Here is an 18968-nt window from a genome sequence, read left to right as displayed (position 1 = left end):
AAAGCAGAAAGCGAAAGTCTTAAAAAACATTCTGTGTACATTCTTCACTATTCTTCCATTTCTATACATTTTGAGTCTATTTATCATGATGAATAGTCAGCGGTTTAAAACGCACAATTAGACACATTGAAGTGTTACTTATTCATCCCATTTTATGTCTACATTAATGAATGTTCAACGGAGTATCACAATGCTTATCATCAACCACGTCATTAACATCCTAAATAAAACCGTTGACATGAAAATGTACGAGTATGTTAGTGATAAACGAACACATCACGATAGCGTTCACGAAACAAAACCCAGCCGTACCAAAATATAATCAACTGCCAACTGCTATCCAGCCATAATTACCGCTGCCACCCACCCGATGCAACTCCCCATATTTATTATCAAAACTAGCGCAGTGCAGTCAAAGCGGAATAATGAGCTTCCAAATAGCGCTCCATCACGCTCCCATTAAATTCGGAAACTTTGGAAGCCTCAAACCCCAACCCTAGGAAATGTTTCCTACAATAAAGGACCAGCTAGAAAAATGCTCCCGCCCCAAAATTGTATGCATTCATCCGGCCGACCGCTCGCCCTCGTCCTTTTCCGGCACCACTGGATAAATCGAAAACAATGAAAGTTGTTTTCGCGGAAAGTTTCGCTTTTGTAATCACAATCGCAATGAAAATTGGCTGCAGATGAAATCCGCGCGCGCACCTGACTCGCACCTGCATGATGCATACCCTCGTTCGTGCTACTGACTGTTCTCATCCGCTAAATTCATCTTCGTGCTCTTCAACGCCCATATTCAAATCTGCAGCGTTTATTTTTTTTTGTATGTTCTCACTTCCTTGCGTTTCCGACCTTTTCAACTCTACGCTCATCGCACTCCGGCAGGATATAGTTACTAACCGCCAGCCTCCCTCCATTTTCTGTTCATAAGCTAACAAATGTGTGACAGCGTAAGGGAAAACGGGAATGAAAACAACTGAAAAGTTTCCGAAGCAAATAAAAAATGGCAAAGGACCTTCACGGAGAACTTCAAACGGAACACTTTCGCGCCATTCGACTTCCATGTTTGCTCGATGGAAGCGCGAGGAAATGCCATTTCTCACCGCTGCTGTGGCCCTTCCGAGTTTCCATCGAATGAAAAAGAACAAACAGTTGGAGTGTGTGTGTGCTTGAAAGTAGTTATCCGCTGTATCAAACTCAAAGGCGGAAAATTTATTGGCACGAACTTTGAGCGATTGTTATCCTTTGCAGTCAGGTAGCAGCGCACCTGGGTGCTTCTTTATTCGTGATGCAATTCTTGACTCTTTTGACAGCATTATTACTGCCGCTGTTTTATTTCCGTACTGCTGCATCGGAATTCAATGCGGCATTTGCATGGTTTTGATTAATACAGGAATATGCAAATTCGATAGTCTTTATGATTTCCCGAATCGCAAAGCATTGGATTTGAATCGTGCTGCCAAGCGAGTGATGCGTTTGAAGTTTTATCTGCAATGCTCCATGTTTCCCTCGTCAGTTGTTTTCATTCCCGATAACCAAGTTTACCATAATGACATTCGTTTGAGAAAAATATTAACATCTGAATTCTAATGTCATCCTCTTTTGTGTTCATCCGCGTCCCCTAGGTTAGATCAAATTCTTGGCAAACAAGGATCGAAATCAAAAGATGTGTATGCATCGAAAATTAGCTTAGCTTCTCGAGTAGTAAAAATTGAAAGACAAGTAAGCTGCTTAAAGTTGAAGACTCAGAATTTTGTATACTAACCCTCTCTCATCGACAGGTTGATGACATAGAGTCGAAAGTAGATACGTTTATAGATCTATATATGCAGGATCGGAAGCATTTTTTGTCACTTCCACTCCATCCTGATATATCACATTCCAACAATCCAAACCTTCCATCGTTGCCACCGAGCGCAGGGGCAGGGGCTGAAATCGCATCTGTGACAAGTAGTTGTAGTGGTTCGTTAAAAGTGAGTATATTCGCCCAGTATAATTGATTACCTGGGAAAACTAATGATTTTTTTTTTGTTTTTTGTTTCCTTCGACAGCCAAAACCTATTTTAATAGACAAACAATTCTCGGAGCCGAACTCGCCGATTGCGAAAGTGTTCGAGGAACCAATGCAGCCGAAACGTCCATCAATGCAACGCGGATACTCCGATCTAGGACATAGGATTAAGAAGCGTGTAACTTTAAGGTAGGTGTGGAACTAATTTCAGACTGTATCACCTTCTTATCTGACCTTAAAAGACCTTGGTAACTTAGCATGAGATAATATAAATAAGGTTTACATTTGCAAAATCAAATGTGTAGGTCGCAGAGTTATAAAATTCGCAGATATACAGTGGCCTGAATGAAAATACACAGTTCAAAAGGGTCTACTACTAGAACTGTTTTAATTACTCGTCTTAGTATTTATGTTTATAAATGAAAATTTTATGTCACGAAGTTTGTGGTCGAACTACTCCGAAACGGCTCGACCGATTTGAATGAAATTATACACAAAAACTTGGTAGGCATGAGAATAGGTTGTAAACTATATAGGATACCGCTAGGATACCGATTACTATACATAACTATACATATATACATCTATACAAATTTGGCTTTAAACAATTCATATAACCAAGTTTGAACCCCTACACCAATGGTTTTCATTATTTAGATGGTACTTTTTTGACTAACTTTTTATTTCAAATTAGAAAGCATTCAGTTCTATACTTGTAAAATTCATCGAGAACAAAATGAAATAAAAACTCAAAACTTTTATTGAAGATATAAAAATATCCAGAATTAACATTTTTGGCAAAATTATTCGACCATCTCTTCTTCACGCAGAGTCGTAAAGTTTGTGGTCAATCGTTAATTGCTGCAGCTTCTCGATAGAATTCTTTGGTAATTCCAATGAGAACGTCCACCGGCACGCTCCTCCAACTTGGCCCAAAGCGAATAATCCGATGGCTAATATGTTATATATATATATATATATATATATATATATATATATATATATATATATATATATATATATATATATATATATATATATATATATATATATATATATATATATATATATATATATATATATATATATATATGTTCACTTTAGTCTGGGCGTCAAAAATAACTCACACATCGATGCACGAACCAATCCATTTATCCAATTCATTTCGACTGATGATTGCGCTGAACGCAATATATGAAAAATGCATCAACATTTTTTATAGTTGTCGACACTGGGGAAATTCTCAACGTCAGAAAATGGGTAAAATGAAAATATCCCATTTGTTATTCAAACTTTAGTTTGTTTTCGTTGTGAAAAAAACGAAGCTTGGAACTCACGATGATCCAATGGGTGCGAGTTGATTGATGATTTGGACGATATCCTTTAGGACATCTTCGAATTCTACATCCATAGGAAAAAGTCAAGCCAATTCCTCCGTAACTTCGAAATCCTTCTCTCATCTACCACCACTGAATAAAATACATAGTCAGCGACTCGTTCTTTCAAACTTTCAAACTATCAATTTTCACTCCTAATTCAGCCAATTTTCCAGCACAGGATGTGGCAACAAACTTGTCCATTTTTGACGCATGTTTCGAAACATATTTTCGTTTCAGATTGAACCTTCAAAACAGCATCGGCTTCATTACAAATCAAATGAACCATAATTTATGCACGTAAAAAAGTATATTTCAGACATTTTTTCCCTGGAATACACGTCCTTCGTCAGCCACTTTTTATTTTTCTACTAGTGCAGGCTTCTATTTTGCTTCAATTTACACAACACACTCAGCGATAAAAAAAGCGATTGCTAGTAGACATTGAAATGGTGAATGAACTCGACTGCCCTCTAATGGCGAGATCACAGCAAAATCAAATGAATTTTCTCCCAAACTCTCTCTCTCTCTCTTATGAGATAACGCGTACATACATCCCGTTCTCTCTCATAAGACTCTTGAAAAAGTGTCCAGCAGTTAAGCCGGGTTTATACGTTGTCAGTTACTCGGTTGTGAGTAAACACCAAACACCAAAAAAAAGCAAATCTTTATTGTTATCTCTATACTCTTAGAATTACACTATATCTACGGTATCTACACCCTAAAATAACAAGAACTCAAAATGTCCAAAGTGCGACTTCGTGTTGTTTTGATTGCTATGTTACTTCGGACGTATCTAGCGTTAAAGGCAAGTGGCGTCCGAAGTAACAGTTGAGTGTTTAAAATTAGAATCTGTACATTGGACCTATTTTGTATCGTTGATAGAAAGGTGAAAAGAATAGATACTTGAAAGGTTGTTTTCGCAATGCGTTTAATGATTGAGAGCTAATGTTGTGGATCCATTAACTCGATTTGTTTACATTTGTTACTTAGGACCTTTTCGAATGTTCCGCGAGAATTGATTTGTATTAGTACGTTCGTAATAATACGGATCGTTTGATGTTTACTCGCAACCGAGTAACTGACAACGTAAAAACCCGGGTTTACTGCCGTTACTTCCACGAATTTATGCGAGTGTGAGCAGAACAGAACCAAAAACGTGAGAATGTCCTTTGAGTACTAACGAGAACAATTGCCGGAAGCTTAAAATAGCACGGAAAAACGAAAAACACAAAAAATAATAAGCCTGGATACACAAGATTAACAAGAATTACCTACAAATTTATTTTTATTCAATTGTATTGAAGAATTTTGAACTATATTCTTAATTTCGCTCATATGATTTTTTTGACGTCTTTCTAAAGGGTGCCAAATCGAAAAACAGGTCACGTTTTTATGAAATAATGTTAACGTTAATAACTACTTTTGCCGCCAACGGATTTTGACGATTTACATACAAAACGGATCGGAAATTCCCTAAGATTTGTTTTTATGCTATATATTACAATCCCCCGGGGTGTAAACAGTTTAAATTGATGAAAACTACAAGCATCTCCAGTTTTCCATACATTTGTTTTGTTCATTTGTGAGAGTCCCTTACCCATGCCGTCAATAACGAGCAACTTATCAGCGAGTAATGAAGGGGAATTATTTAAAGTCTCAGTGAACAAAGAAAACAAGAGGAAGAAGAACAAAGGAAAATATTTGCCTAGATCATAAATATTGGATCTCGCTGAGGCAAACTTCAGTGTCGTTCTAGATACGATACAATGAACATCGCTTGTTCTTCCTTGTTTTGCGTCATCACATGTTTTCGTTTCGTATTGAGCTGTAGACGCGACCAAATTACTTACTCGCTGATGTCTCGGGCATTGCAATCATTACATCAAACTGATGTGATTCCATGAAGGTTCTGAACTATACAATTGTGTGGGAATCATCAAACTAGGCTATCATTGGCTCACCAAGAAAATAATTGTTCAGGAATTTTGTATGTGATTTGTTGAGAAGAGCGCAAAACGGAAATAAGGGTGTGTATATTTAGTTGCCTCAAGCCATCAAAATATGGATATTTGTCACGTAAGTGCGTGCTTCATAACCCGTACGTAAAAATAGCACATCTTCGCTACGCTAAAACCCCATTTGTATCTGTCCCGTGTGCATTGCCCTGCCGCGATGCAATAATCGCCAAATTTTTTGATGCTATGATGAACGATTATTTGGTGATTCTTATGCAGCCGAGATGATAAATATAAACAAAGAGGGGAGATAGCGGATGGGAAATATTTGCGCAAGGGAATGAATAATGAGTCTCTGCTGAAGCAAATATTCTGTCTTATTCATTACTCCGAGCAGTTAACAACGCTTGTTTTCGTCGTCATAAGGGCTTCATTGGTGCCTTTGACATTTCATCAATACATTAAATTGACGCGATGGCGAAGCCGGAGTTAAGGTTGTGCGCCAAATAATTATTTGAGGAACAACAAGCTAAACCAAGTAACATTCCAGCACGACATTCGCGGTGGTCTAGCTTGGTGTTCCCCAAACAATTATTTGGCGCACAACCTTAACTCCTGTTTCGCCATAGCGTCACAACACTAAGGGGCCGCAGGTTGGCCACCACTGCCCTACACCCTATTTTTAATCGCGATTTTAGTATTTTTGTATAAACAATATTCAAATAATTTAACCTAAGTTCGTTTTTAAACAGAACGAATTAATTTATGTTGTTGAATGACAGATAGCGCTACGCCCGCTACATCGAACTTTCATCCACACATTCGCAAGTAACCTCACTTCGTCTGGAGCCAGGCATATCGCAGACGAGATGGAACTTTTTTTGAATGAACACAACGCTCGCTCTGTTTACAAAGAGACAATCACGCCATTGTCATCAATCCTGATAAAACACCTGCTTGAGAGCACGTGTGTAAATTCAATGCGCATGCGTTGCTAAAATCATAGGACTGCACAGTGACGTGAGAAATAGTGATTCGAAGAAAAAACAATAATCTGGAATTCATCGTTGACACACATCGTTCATATAACTCTCAATATGTCCTTCTTCAATAGTACTAACGTTCCCAACGTTCGCCTTATCATCGTAGTATTACTTGCACCATTTTTGATTGGTTGGTTGAGATTTCTATGCCAAGCAATACGCCAATACTAGCTCAGGAACATGTGTGACTATAATGCAAGACAGAAGGGTCTCTTAGATGAAAAATCCCAAGTTGGTGTTAAAATGGACAAGATATATGCATAAACATTAACCCTTTCAATACGGCAATGTGCTCCGCCGGAGTGCTACCCCTGTACGGAGCACTGCGCCGAGAAGTATGCACATCGCACTGGTGTGATCGATGTGCAGTCTGACTTTCATGTCGTCTAAAGACGACGCTCGTACACACAGCTCATCGCGCGGATGTCGACTATAGACGACGCTCGTAACGAAAGGGCTAAACAACGAGACCCCCTAAAGGTAATTTATTCATCATGAACATCATTTCACATTTTGAATTGTATCATATGATGATTCGATATGATCAGGACAACGCTATTCTACAATGTCGTTTGCTGTGTATCGACACATATTACTGGATACATTCGGTTGAATTGAAGGTACGAGGATTGCCTCATATACACATTTTTAATTTGGTTTTTCGACAAAATTGATAAGCCCTGAGGAAATCGTTTGTGTAATTTCCATAGAAATTCCAGACCTGTCTACCGATCAACTACTAACCCTTGTTCTGGAATTCGATCGATACAAAATCACCCGAACGGATTCCAGTTTTACATTCTGTAATCGTTCTACTCAAGTCCAATCGAGTTGTGCAAATATGGCAACCTTGCCATACAATTCGGCATAGCCGACATTGAGCTATGTGTTCCATTCATGTGAACCAAAAATGGTTACGGATTTTCAGGTGGAAGAAACATGATTCCCAAATCATCATTGCTAAAATCAATTTGATTGTGAAACTCTCCGTTCGTATCCTAATGCACTATTCAAATTAATATATATATATATATATATATATATATGTAGCATCATCATCGTCGCATCACCGGTACGACAAACAATCATCGACCGTGCGAACGAGTCATCATCATCTCACGCACTCGATCGGGGCCAACAATTAAACAAATAATCCTTTGTTGTGCCTTTTGCACCCAATTTCTAAACGGGATTGTTTTCCCTGACTTGACCGGTCAAATAACATTGACCGTACTCTATATATATAGCGCGTAGATGGACTTTGAATAAATAGTTTTTTGTATACACTCGAAGTGAACAGAGTCTTTTTATGGCCCTTGTGCCAAAGTGGTGACCCCGACGTTCGTAGTTAAAGCAAGCAGTTTTAGAATTCTGCTATCGCGCTCGAATTAGTTATCAGTCGATAAAGTGATTCCGTCGCAGCATCATGACTGAGCCCGCGCCAGAACCCCCTGTGAAGTTAGAATCAATCAGTTCACCTCGTCTCCAACCGCCGAGTATGACTGATTCGAATATCGAGTCGTATTTCCTCTCGTTGGAATTCTGGTTCGCTGCTTCTGGTTTCGGCGCGCAGACTCAGTACGATACGCGCAAATATAATATTGTTATGGCGCAAGTCCCTCCGAACAAATTAACGGAGCTGCGTTCGATAATCGACAATGTGCCGTCCACCGAAAAGTACCCGTACATTAAGAAGAAGCTCACGGAACATTTCGCCGACAGCCAGCAGCGACGTTTGCAGCGAGTTCTGTCGGACATGCCGCTCGGAGACATGAGACCCAGCCAGCTGTTCAACGAGATGAAGCGTGTTGCTGGAAATTCTCTCGGCGAGACGGTGCTGATGGATTTGTGGGCTACTAGACTGCCACCCCACGCTCAAGCTGCTGTGATCGCATCAAAGGGTGACGCCGCTGAGAAGACGGCTATCGCGGATGCCATCGTCGATTCGATGGGTCTTCGTAACATCCACGCCATCGACATGAAGGCGCAGCAGACACCATCGTCATCAACACACGTGGCGGATAAACCAACGCAAGGCACCATCGAAGCCCTTCATCGTGAAATTGCACAGCTATCGAGCAAACTCGAAAAAATATTTTCTGCACGTGGTGCCGGCGGTTATCGAGGGCGATCGCGTTCACGCTCACGTGGTCGGGAAAAGTCAACATTCGTTTCCCGTAATAAAACGCCGTCGGATGAACAGTGCTGGTACCATCGTGTTTTTGGACATGACGCGTGGCAGTGTCGGAAACCGTGCTCATTCGGCCAGCCATCGTCGTCTGGCACAGCGAGCAAACAGTGACGCCAGATGTTGGATTCGTCGTTGGAGGTAGGCGAACTTTCTGACGACGCGAACAAAATTTTTCGCCTGAAAATCACGGACACGACCACCAGCATGCAGTTTCTGATCGACACCGGGGCCGATGTGTCGGTCATTCCAAGAGGTTCTAGTTCAAGCCGTATGAAGCCAACCACGATGAAGTTGTTCGCCGCCAACGGGACAGCAATCAAGGTCTACGGTGAAGCTCTTCTGAAGGTGAATCTTGGACTTCGTCGTGAGTTCTTGTGGACATTCCTGATCGCTGACGTCACGTCTGGAATTATCGGTGCAGATTTCATTTGCAATTTCGATTTGTTGATCGATCTCAAACGCAACCGCCTGATCGACAACACCACAACTCTCGAATCGGCCGGAGTGCTTGCGCAAACGAGTGAGTACTCCATTAAAACATTCAGTTCAGTATCACCGTACGCTGAAATGTTGGCCGACTACCAAAGCATCACACGACGCGCTCCATCAGGCACGGAAAGCCAATCATCGATAGTTCATCGCATCGAGACCACCGGACAGCCCGTCTACGCCAGGCCACGACGTCTGCCACCGGACAAGCTTGAAGCCGCCCGTGCCGAGTTCGAACATCTCATGAAACTCGGGATCTGCAGGCCGTCCAGCAGCAACTGGGCCAGTCCGCTGCATATGGTGAAGAAAGCTGATGGTTCTTGGCGCCCGTGCGGGGATTATCGTGCCCTGAACGCTCAGACCGTACCCGATCGTTACCCGCTTCCGTACCTTCAGGACTTTACGACGATTCTGCAAGGTAAAACTATTTTTACTAAAGTTGATCTGCAGAAGGCATTCCATCAGGTCCCGATCCACCCGGACGACATACCGAAGACGGCAATCACGACGTCGTTTGGACTTTTCGAATTCTCCTACATGACATTCGGATTGCGGAACGCTGCCCAGACATTCCAACGGCTCATCCACGAGGTTGTTCGGGGGCTGGACTTTATTTTTCCCTATATCGACGATTTGTTCATCGCCTCATCGTCGCCCGAAGAACACAAGAACCATTTGCGACAACTGTTTGAACGGCTCAAGCAACACAACCTGGCCATAAACGTGGCGAAGTGCGAATTCGGCCGGTCTGAAATCACCTTCCTTAGACATTCCGTCTCCGCCGAGGGGATTCGACCATTGCCCGAACGAGTTGAGGTCGTCCAAAACTTCAAGCCACCCATGACCGTGAAGGAGTTGAAGAGCTTCTTGGCGTTAATCAACTTCTACCGGAGGTTCATTCCGAACGCGATCGAAGCCCAAATTCCGCTTTTATCGATGACCCCTGGCAATAAACGAAACGATCAGACGCCGTTAGTTTGGACCAATGAAACTACTGCTGCTTTTGAACGATGCAAGCAGCAACTCGATGCAAGCAGCTCATCCTGCCAAATCAGCCGAGCTTTCTCTCTGGGTTGATGCATCCGACATTGCAGCCGGAGCAGTCATTCACCAGATCGTCGACGACAAGGTGCAACCGCTGGGATTTTTCTCCAAGAAGTTCGACAAGGCGCAACTTCGATACAGCACGTACGATCGTGAGCTGACGGCGATTTACCTTGCGGTGCGACACTTCCGTTACATGCTGGAAGGACGGAGCTGCCACATCTACACCGACCATAAGCCGATCATCTACGCCTTCCGTCAGAAGCTCGACAAAGCCACCAACCGCCAGGCTCGCCAATTGGACTTTATCGGGCAAATCACAACGGACATCCGCCACGTCGTCGGCAAGGAGAACATCGTGGCGGATCTTTTTTCACGCATCGGCGCAATCCAAGCCTACCCCTCGATTGACTTCAACGCCCTCGCTGACGATTCGTCTGGCCCGGCATCCGGAAGGACAGCATCGCCTTCGCCAGGAGCTGCTTGCAGTGTCAACGGTCAAAGGTGACGCGCCACACACAGTCACCCGTTACCCGCTACTCGACACCGGATTGTCGGTTCTCGCACATCAACATCGACATTGTTGGCCCGTTTCCACCAAGCAATGGTCAACGGTACTGTCTCACCATCATCGACAGGTATTCGCGATGGCCAGAAGCACTTCCAGTTCCTGACATGACTGCACCGACGATCGCTCAAGCTCTTGTCACTGGATGGATCGCTCGCTTCGGTGTGCCGCATAACATCACGACAGACCAAGGACGCCAGTTTGAATCGTCCTTATTTTCTGAGTTGGTTCACCTGCTCGGAATCAGCCATCTGCGGACAACGGCGTATCACCCCCAATCGAATGGCATCATCGAACGATGGCATAGAACGTTAAAAGCGGCCATTCTTTGCCACGATCCGAACCGATGGACTGAACACTTGCCGGTGATCTTGCTTGGTTTGCGAACAACCCATAAAGAAGACATCGGAGCATCGCCAGCTGAGATGGTGTACGGAACCACCCTCCGCATACCATCCGAGTTCTTCATCGACAACGCCTTAAGTCGGACCGAAGTAGATTTCGTCGTAAAGCTACGAGAAGCTATGCGCGATCTGCGTCCCAAGGACACGGCATGGCATGGGAACCGACCTGTTTTTATGCATCAAGATCTGCAGACCTGCAAACACGTGTTCATTCGCAACGATTCTGTGCGTCCGTCGTTGTCTCCCCCGTACGATGGTCCGTTCAAGGTGCTGAGTCGGAACAGCAAGCATTTCAAGGTGGACGTCAAGGGACGGACTACGAATGTTTCCATCGACCGATTGAAACCTGCTTACACGATGGACGAGCAGCAACCGTCGCAAAGTAGCTCTAGTCCCGCGCCAACAGCCTCGGCTACAATTCCACCGACTAGGGTCACTCGTTCCGGACGACGAGTTGTCATCCCCCTTCGCTACCGCTAGATGGATGCCTAGTCTAGGAGGGGAGTACTGTAGCATCATCATCGTCGCATCACCGGTACGACAAACAATCATCGACCGTGCGAACGAGTCATCATCATCTCACGCACTCGATCGGGGCCAACAATTAAACAAATAATCCTTTGTTGTGCCTTTTGCACCCAATTTCTAAACGGGATTGTTTTCCCTGACTTGACCGGTCAAATAACATTGACCGTACTCTGTATATATAGCGCGTAGATGGACTTTGAATAAATAGTTTTTTGTATACACTCGAAGTGAACAGAGTCTTTTTATGGCCCTTGTGCCAATATATATATATATATATATATATATATATATATATATATATATATATATCTCGTTTGCCAAATGTTCACAATTGATTACGAACACATTTTTTACGGTTCATTTGAACGAACCAATTATGCCATGTGCGCAGATTTATCTACTTTTTGCAATTGTACCATTAGTTGAAACGAAATTTTCTTGCCAGTCCAAGTGATCAACGCTTTTCTAAAAATCTTAGAAACACTCAAACTATAGTTTTTTTTTTTCAAATAATGAGCTACCATGAATGATAATCTTTCAGTTAGGAAATATGTAAAATCACTGTGACTACTCCAAAAAAGAGATACAGTGATATATCGGATAAATGATATTGTTGAAATGGTCTAGATTTTATTGAAAAATATATATTGTAATTTTTACAATTCTATTGATTTACCACGCTCAAATCAATGATAAATACGACGATACAATTAAAAGGTTGAAATTTAAAAAAAATCTAAATTTTTTCTTACTAGGGCAAAAACAAAACAATTTATTGTGGTTAAATGGAATACTTCGCAAATTCTTAGAAACGATGGAACGGTAATTTTTTATTTCCGTCAAATTAAGGTTAAGTTTTAGTTGAGCCATGAGCAGACGGCCTAAAATGTTCAAGGTATGATGGAAGTTTCACTACACACAAACAGTTAGCGCCACTCATTTGGTTATGGGCGAGTTTGCTATAACAGTTTTATGGTATAACTGGCACTGTTTTCGTTTGCGCATCCGGCGTTTCGATTACCTACAATTGTTGCAATTAAAAACCTCAAATTAAAAGACATATAGTTTTTAAAGGATGTGTTGAACGCTATTTTGGGTTTGGATATCCATTCTTCCTCATTTTTAAGGGAGTTTCACTATAAAAATCGCCTTCCGGATAGCGCTTCGTCATAACGGATATAATAGTAAAATTGTACACATCCTTTAAAAAATACTGTTGAATAAAAAATACTCTCCGCTTGTAGAAAATACACAATTTCCCTATCCAAAGCTTTCTTGTGTATAGACGCATTTTTGAAAACTTGTAACGTTTTGAACCACTCAACCGATCTGCGATTTCTCAAATGCAAATTGAAGGTATTTTAGTAGACTTTTCAGAAGAAAAAAAATATGACATGGCACCTCAAATGCCTACTTATAGATGAATATCAAGTCATCTGAGCAAAATTAAAAATACGTATCTGTTTCTTTCGAATATTAACTATATACGAGGTTTGAACAAAATCAGAGCTATTTTTTTCCGGTAGATCGGTATTTGAGAATATGTCATTTGTTCGATAAAAAGGAGAATCATGAGGGAATTTTTACTTATATGGCATTAATGGTTTTCGATTCCATTTTGTTTTATTCTGATTCAAACGATTTCCTCCTTCCTTCCTTGTTTTTTAAAGAGACTTTAAACTTTGCAGTTCATTTGCCTCTAACACAAGAGTTCCTCGGAAATAGTGTAGTTCGAAGCCTCGTAATTCGGGGAAAGGTTCTTCGAAAATCGCAGTTTTAGGGATTATCTGTAATTGACATTGTCTTATAAAGGACTACACTTGACTTTCTTCTAACCCTCTTATCCAATTACAGCTCTATACCCCCGCAGTACGTGGGGAACAATAGCGTTCAACCAGGCGATCGTGGTGATGTCGTAATTCTAGTTCCTGAAATCGATGCCGACCAGCTGGAACAGGTCGGCGTTGAAGGCCTACCGTCGTGTATGGCCACCGAGATCGAAGTCGAACACGGCAGCCCGAAGACCATCACGGAAAGTTCAAGTAAGTCATAAGCACGTAACCATTCCAAACCAACGCATTTACTCAACGAGGAAACGTTTCCACGAATAAACTTCTCGTTCATTAATCCTAACAAAGATGACAAGCATACTTCACCTGTGCACCTGTACATATTACAACACACTCTACACTAAAGGGAAAACACATATTCTTGCCAACACGAACCCTTTACATTTCCTCCCAGCGCCTCTAAGCACATTGCAGACTTCATTGTGTAATGAAATGATTTTTCAGCGAAAATTAATTTCACGCTCACTCTCCTGCTTGTGTACAGTGAACATCCCGGCAAAGGGACAAAGTCTTCATCATGCACAAAACGAATGCCTCAAACAAAAATCCCCCCGCCCATCACCCATCATCTCACATCCATCTCTCGAGCTCATGCATCATACACCAAACAGTTCGTAAATCACATGGGACAAGTTATATGGCGCACGGTTTTCCTCTGAAGGCACCTTTCACGCGACACTTTCTATTTATTCACAATCAACTAGAGTAAATGGAATCGCTATTTAGAAATTAAAAGCAAAATGTCAGCCGCTCCCAACCGGCGTTTGAATAGGCACAAAGCTCGCAGTTGAGCAGTCGGCACTGTTTACCATGAAACCCGCACCAATGGAAGGGGATTCTAGGCTAAGCAACTTGTCGACATTACCTAATTAATTATTTCTTCTAACGAATTTTGTCAACGGAGATGGGAGGGAGGGGTCTCTCGTGAAGCGAAAAAGTTTTCAGGCACTTCCCCTCCGGCTAAATGACTTTAATGAGCAGGATTGATCGAACAGGAACGACTCAAGTGAGAAGTTCTGCCTGAAGTTTTCTGGCTGCCAAGCAATAGCCTCCGAAGCCAGAGGAAAATCGAAAAGTTGTCCCATGCGATGAATGGATTTAAGCAAATCTCGAATCATCATCCGATGCTAACAATACAAACGCTAAAAATCTTTAACAATAAACTTACATCATGATTTGAATTTGAAAAACCTTTCTCTGCTTGAATTTATTTTACTATTATTTAATTTTCTACTCTCTCTCTCATTTTAACGACCAATCTCAAATGCCTTTCGACTAGAACTTTTAGACCTATTTGTAGTTTTCCATGTCTTTCCAATCGTCTGGTTTCTGCAATTTTGAGCATAGTCCTGCCGTTCCCTCACTTTTTAGACTCTACATTTAAGCCGCCTGGCGAAGAATTTCCATTTATCAGAGAGAACAGTTTTCCGCATTCGCCTCTTCCCCTCCTCGATTTGGCTGTAGCTATTTGATTTCTTCCGTCTGATGATCTATCATTTGCTGACTTTTAGCTTGATTATATATGTCTGGAAATGCGAGGGTATAGAATAACAGAGCGTACAAACTGTAAGTTGAAAATACCAATTTTAAACAAACCTATACTTTACTCAGCCACTTCTCCGTGAAGCGAATTGAAATACATCTGCCAAGGACTGCGCTACTTATTTGATTATGTAATGTAACGTGTCGATTAACCTAGTTAAACATCGATTTCGATTGAGCAGCTTTGACGATACATTTCCGTCCGTTTGCTGTTGCTCAATTTTCGTTGAACTGAAAAGCAAACGTTCCTCATTTCGATAGCTTCGCAATGCCGCAACACAGGAAAGTTCTGATGAAAAGGCTACCAGCAGCTACGCATCTGCATAGCCACACAAAAAAGGGTTTTTTCTTTGGCATTGATGTCCCAATTGAATGGTTCTCTTCTCACTGTTTCGAGTTTTGATGCGCATAATGCCATAGAAATATCTAGCCATCCACGATAGTTAATTACTTGTAAATTAATTCAAGTGTTTATCTTTAATGAGATCCTTTAATGCATACTTGCAACCGACTCGAAATTTATACATACCATAAGATCAAAGGCTTTCGAGCTCGGTGAAAAAGTTAATTATATCGCATTGAAACACGAAAGCTCTTTGATAAGCACTTGACATATGGCAGACTCCGTTCTAATACCAAATCGTATGTGCAGTCATTGAGAAACATCAGTTTCATTCATTAGTACTGAAATGACGACTAATTATTTCAGACAAAAAATAAATAATGATCGAAAGAACGAGTCGCGTTGGATAAGGAGATTTTTTTTATATTTAAAAAATGTATGACTTATTTCAAGGGAAAATGAAATATTTCAACGTTAAAGTGAAAGTTGATTGACTATTATGAGTACAGTCGAGTAAAAATCGAGATTTTGGTGGTCCTAGTTCAAGATTCACCAGGAATTACCGTTTTGTCTCATATTCCGAACAGTCCTCAAATTCCGAACCCTTCATTTTTAAATGTAAATTTACTACAATTTAATGTTATAAATAATTGAATAATGAAAGCCCTCACATTCTTTGAGGTATAAGCTACATTTTAACATCATTTACAAGGATTGATTTAGCCTATAATTTTAAATATTAAACATTTGCAAAAAAGTGACAGTCAAAACCAAAGATAAAATGCTTGCGTTAGCAAATTGCGTAAAAAACAAGCATCGTTAATTTTTTAGTTTTGGTAGTTCTTTCAATTTCTTTGTTTGCCTTTTTTCATGTTAAGTGCTAGAAAAGGTGAGAATCTTCAATAAATGGATGAAAAAATGATATTTTGTGCAGAAATATTCATTAAAATTGGTATTGAAGTAGTGTTCGGAATTTGAATCAAGTTTCTTTGCATGATTCAAATTTCGAACACTTTATTTTAAATGTAAATTTACTGAACTTTAATGTTATAAACAGAGAGCCTTACTATTATTTCCGTAAAAGACAAGCACCACTATTTTTTCAGTTTTTGTAGTTTTTTCAACCATTTTGTTTGCTGTTTTCATGCACAGTGCTAGAAAAGTAAGAATCTACATTAAATGGATAAAAAAATGATATCTTATGCAGAAATATTTATTAAAATTAGTGTTGAAGTAGAGATCGGAATTTGAATTTAGTTTCGACGAATTCAAATCCCGAACACACCATTTTTAAATGAGAATTTATTGAGCTTTAACGTTATAAATAATTCCATGATGAAAACCATAACATTCTTTGGTTTGTAGGCTTCATTTTAAAACTCATTTACAGGTATAGATACTGCCTATAATTTATAATATTAAACATTTACAAAAAAAAAGTCACTATCGAAAACCAATGATAAAATGTTTGCATTAGCAAATTCCGTCGAAAACAAGCATCGTGAATTTTTCGATTTTTGTATTTAATTGCTGTTTATGTGTTCGTTCGGTAAGAATCTCGTTATGAATCTACTATAAATTGTTAAAAAAAATCTTTTGTCAAGAAATCTTTATTAAAATTAACGTTAAAGTAGTGTTCGTTATTTGAAGCAAGTGTCGAAACGCATGAATCGAATTCCGGAATAAAATGTTTGATCTCTATTTTCCGGCAAATACAACGATAGTTCACAAATTAGGGTACAAGGACAATCCAATTCCGGTGCAACAGTATAGAAAGAACATTTGTTAACAAATGTTTGCATGCTCTTTCCTTGCAAAACGCAGGTCGCAGGTTCAAACCAACGAGAGTAAAATTGATTTTTTAGCCAGGTCTTCAACTAAAACCACAATAACAAAACCGGGGTCCTGAAGTAATAGGGCGAACTCGATTATTATATTACGTTTTTATATAACCTATCCAAAAATCTGAAATGTGTTGTCTTTTGTTTTTGAATTATAATTTTTCAAAGTTGGTCTAACACTCATGTTTTCCTTTTTTTCCAAAATGACGTTTTTCAAATATTCATAACTTTTAAACTTCCTAACAGATTTGGATAATCGACATATTAAATTTGAGTCAATGAGCTAGTCTTCTTTGAAAAAATATTCAATTTGCCAAAAAATGGAATCCTTTTCGCATAGATCTCGTCTAGTCGCATAGGAATATCGAACGAAGACTATTAAGAAGATGTTAACTTTGAAAAATAATGACTCAACATTGATAAAAAAAACACACCTCTGATTTTTGGATATGTTAAGTAAAAACTCCTCAGCTTTCAAGAAAAAATATAAAATTATATAAAGCGCCATACAATCGATAATTACGAAAACCAAATCAAATTTTCTTGCGAGTAAAATATTTCTCCACAAAAGACTAGCTTATTCGCTTTAATTTGATATATCGATCATCTGAATCGGTCCAGTAGTTCAAAAGTTAAGAATTTTTCAAACAAATGCATTTTGGATGTTCGGAATTTGATACAAAAGAGTTCGGAATATGAATCAGTGACATAAATGGTGTTCGGAATTTGAGACAAATGTGATTAATGTAATTTTTAGTTTTCACCATGAAAATATATTTTTGAATCAATTTTTTTGATATCAAATGAAAAAGAAGGCCGAAAATCAAATTAAATTCGCGATAAATTACCATTTTGAGTAATGAGACACTGTTTAATGTCCATCAAAGCTTATGTGTTCGGCATTTGAGACAAAACGGTATTTAAAATTACATTGCATCGAAATCAAAAAAGATAGTTGGGTGTCAAAAAAACGAACTGTAGTTCGGATTTAATTTGGTTGATAGAATAATTCAAGTTTATTATGTATTTTTTGATTAAAAAGATGAATTTGAATTAGAGCCAGTTTAAGGCAATCAGAGCCCAAAACAGAGAAAAAGTTCAATAACTCTGTCGTTGTTGAAATTCTAACATATGCGTAAAAGGATTTTTTTCCATCAAATATGATCCTAAATCACTTTCTGAGTGAATTCAGATTTTTAATATGAGAGAGGTATTTTATGACTTTAAGGGAATGAATCAAAAATTGAACTCTTCTTTTTTTTTCAAAAAACCAAAAATATATGTATAAAAAACCATAACATAAAAAGCCACCTTTTCAGACGCTAAAAAGCAAACTCACATGAACACTACTGGCGTTGTTTGAATAATTAAGTTTTTTTTATTATTTGGACAATTGGTCGTTTATATTTATGAATTGAAATAATTTCGCTCGAAAGTTCATCATTGATTGTAAGGCTCAATCGCAAAAGCTAATTCAAGATTTGTTTATACAAATTTAAACTTAAATCTATGTTCAGTAGGATTCGACCGACTGTAAATAAGATGGCGATGAACTTTCGAGCGAAATTATTTCAATTCATAAATGTAAAAGACCAATTGTCCAAATAATACGTAAAACTTATTTATTCAAACAACGCCAGTAGTAAACAACGCTTTTTATATTATTGTTTTTTATACATATATTTTTCGTTTTTTTTAAATAAAAGAAGAGTTAAAGGAATTGGAAAAAAAGATCTTATTTACAAACATTAACACGTCAATGCTCAAATTTTTCATAAAC

The 18968-nt window shown here is 39.5% G+C and overlaps 1 protein-coding gene across 27 annotated transcripts in view; it reads left to right on the top strand.

The window, feature by feature from the left end:
* Nucleotides 1-18968, top strand: part of LOC129771300 (potassium voltage-gated channel subfamily KQT member 1) — a 1095885-nt gene that overhangs the window by 1044167 nt on the left and 32750 nt on the right. For all 27 annotated transcript variants that reach the window (XR_008742331.1, XM_055774795.1, XM_055774796.1 and 24 more), the window contains 4 exons: nt 1626-1722; nt 1782-1973; nt 2052-2200; nt 13467-13654. Coding sequence is in view for 26 of the 27 variants with exons in the window: in XM_055774795.1 (XP_055630770.1) it covers nt 1626-1722; nt 1782-1973; nt 2052-2200; nt 13467-13654 (626 nt within the window). In the remaining variant the exon portion in view is untranslated. The remainder of the gene's footprint in view (nt 1-1625; nt 1723-1781; nt 1974-2051; nt 2201-13466; nt 13655-18968) is intronic.

Source organism: Toxorhynchites rutilus, chromosome 2 (assembly GCF_029784135.1).
Source record: "Toxorhynchites rutilus septentrionalis strain SRP chromosome 2, ASM2978413v1, whole genome shotgun sequence".
In the NCBI taxonomy this organism is placed as follows: Eukaryota; Metazoa; Arthropoda; class Insecta; order Diptera; family Culicidae; genus Toxorhynchites; species Toxorhynchites rutilus.
The sequence above is the reverse complement of the archived record's forward strand: the minus strand, read 5'-3'. Positions and strand labels throughout refer to the sequence as shown.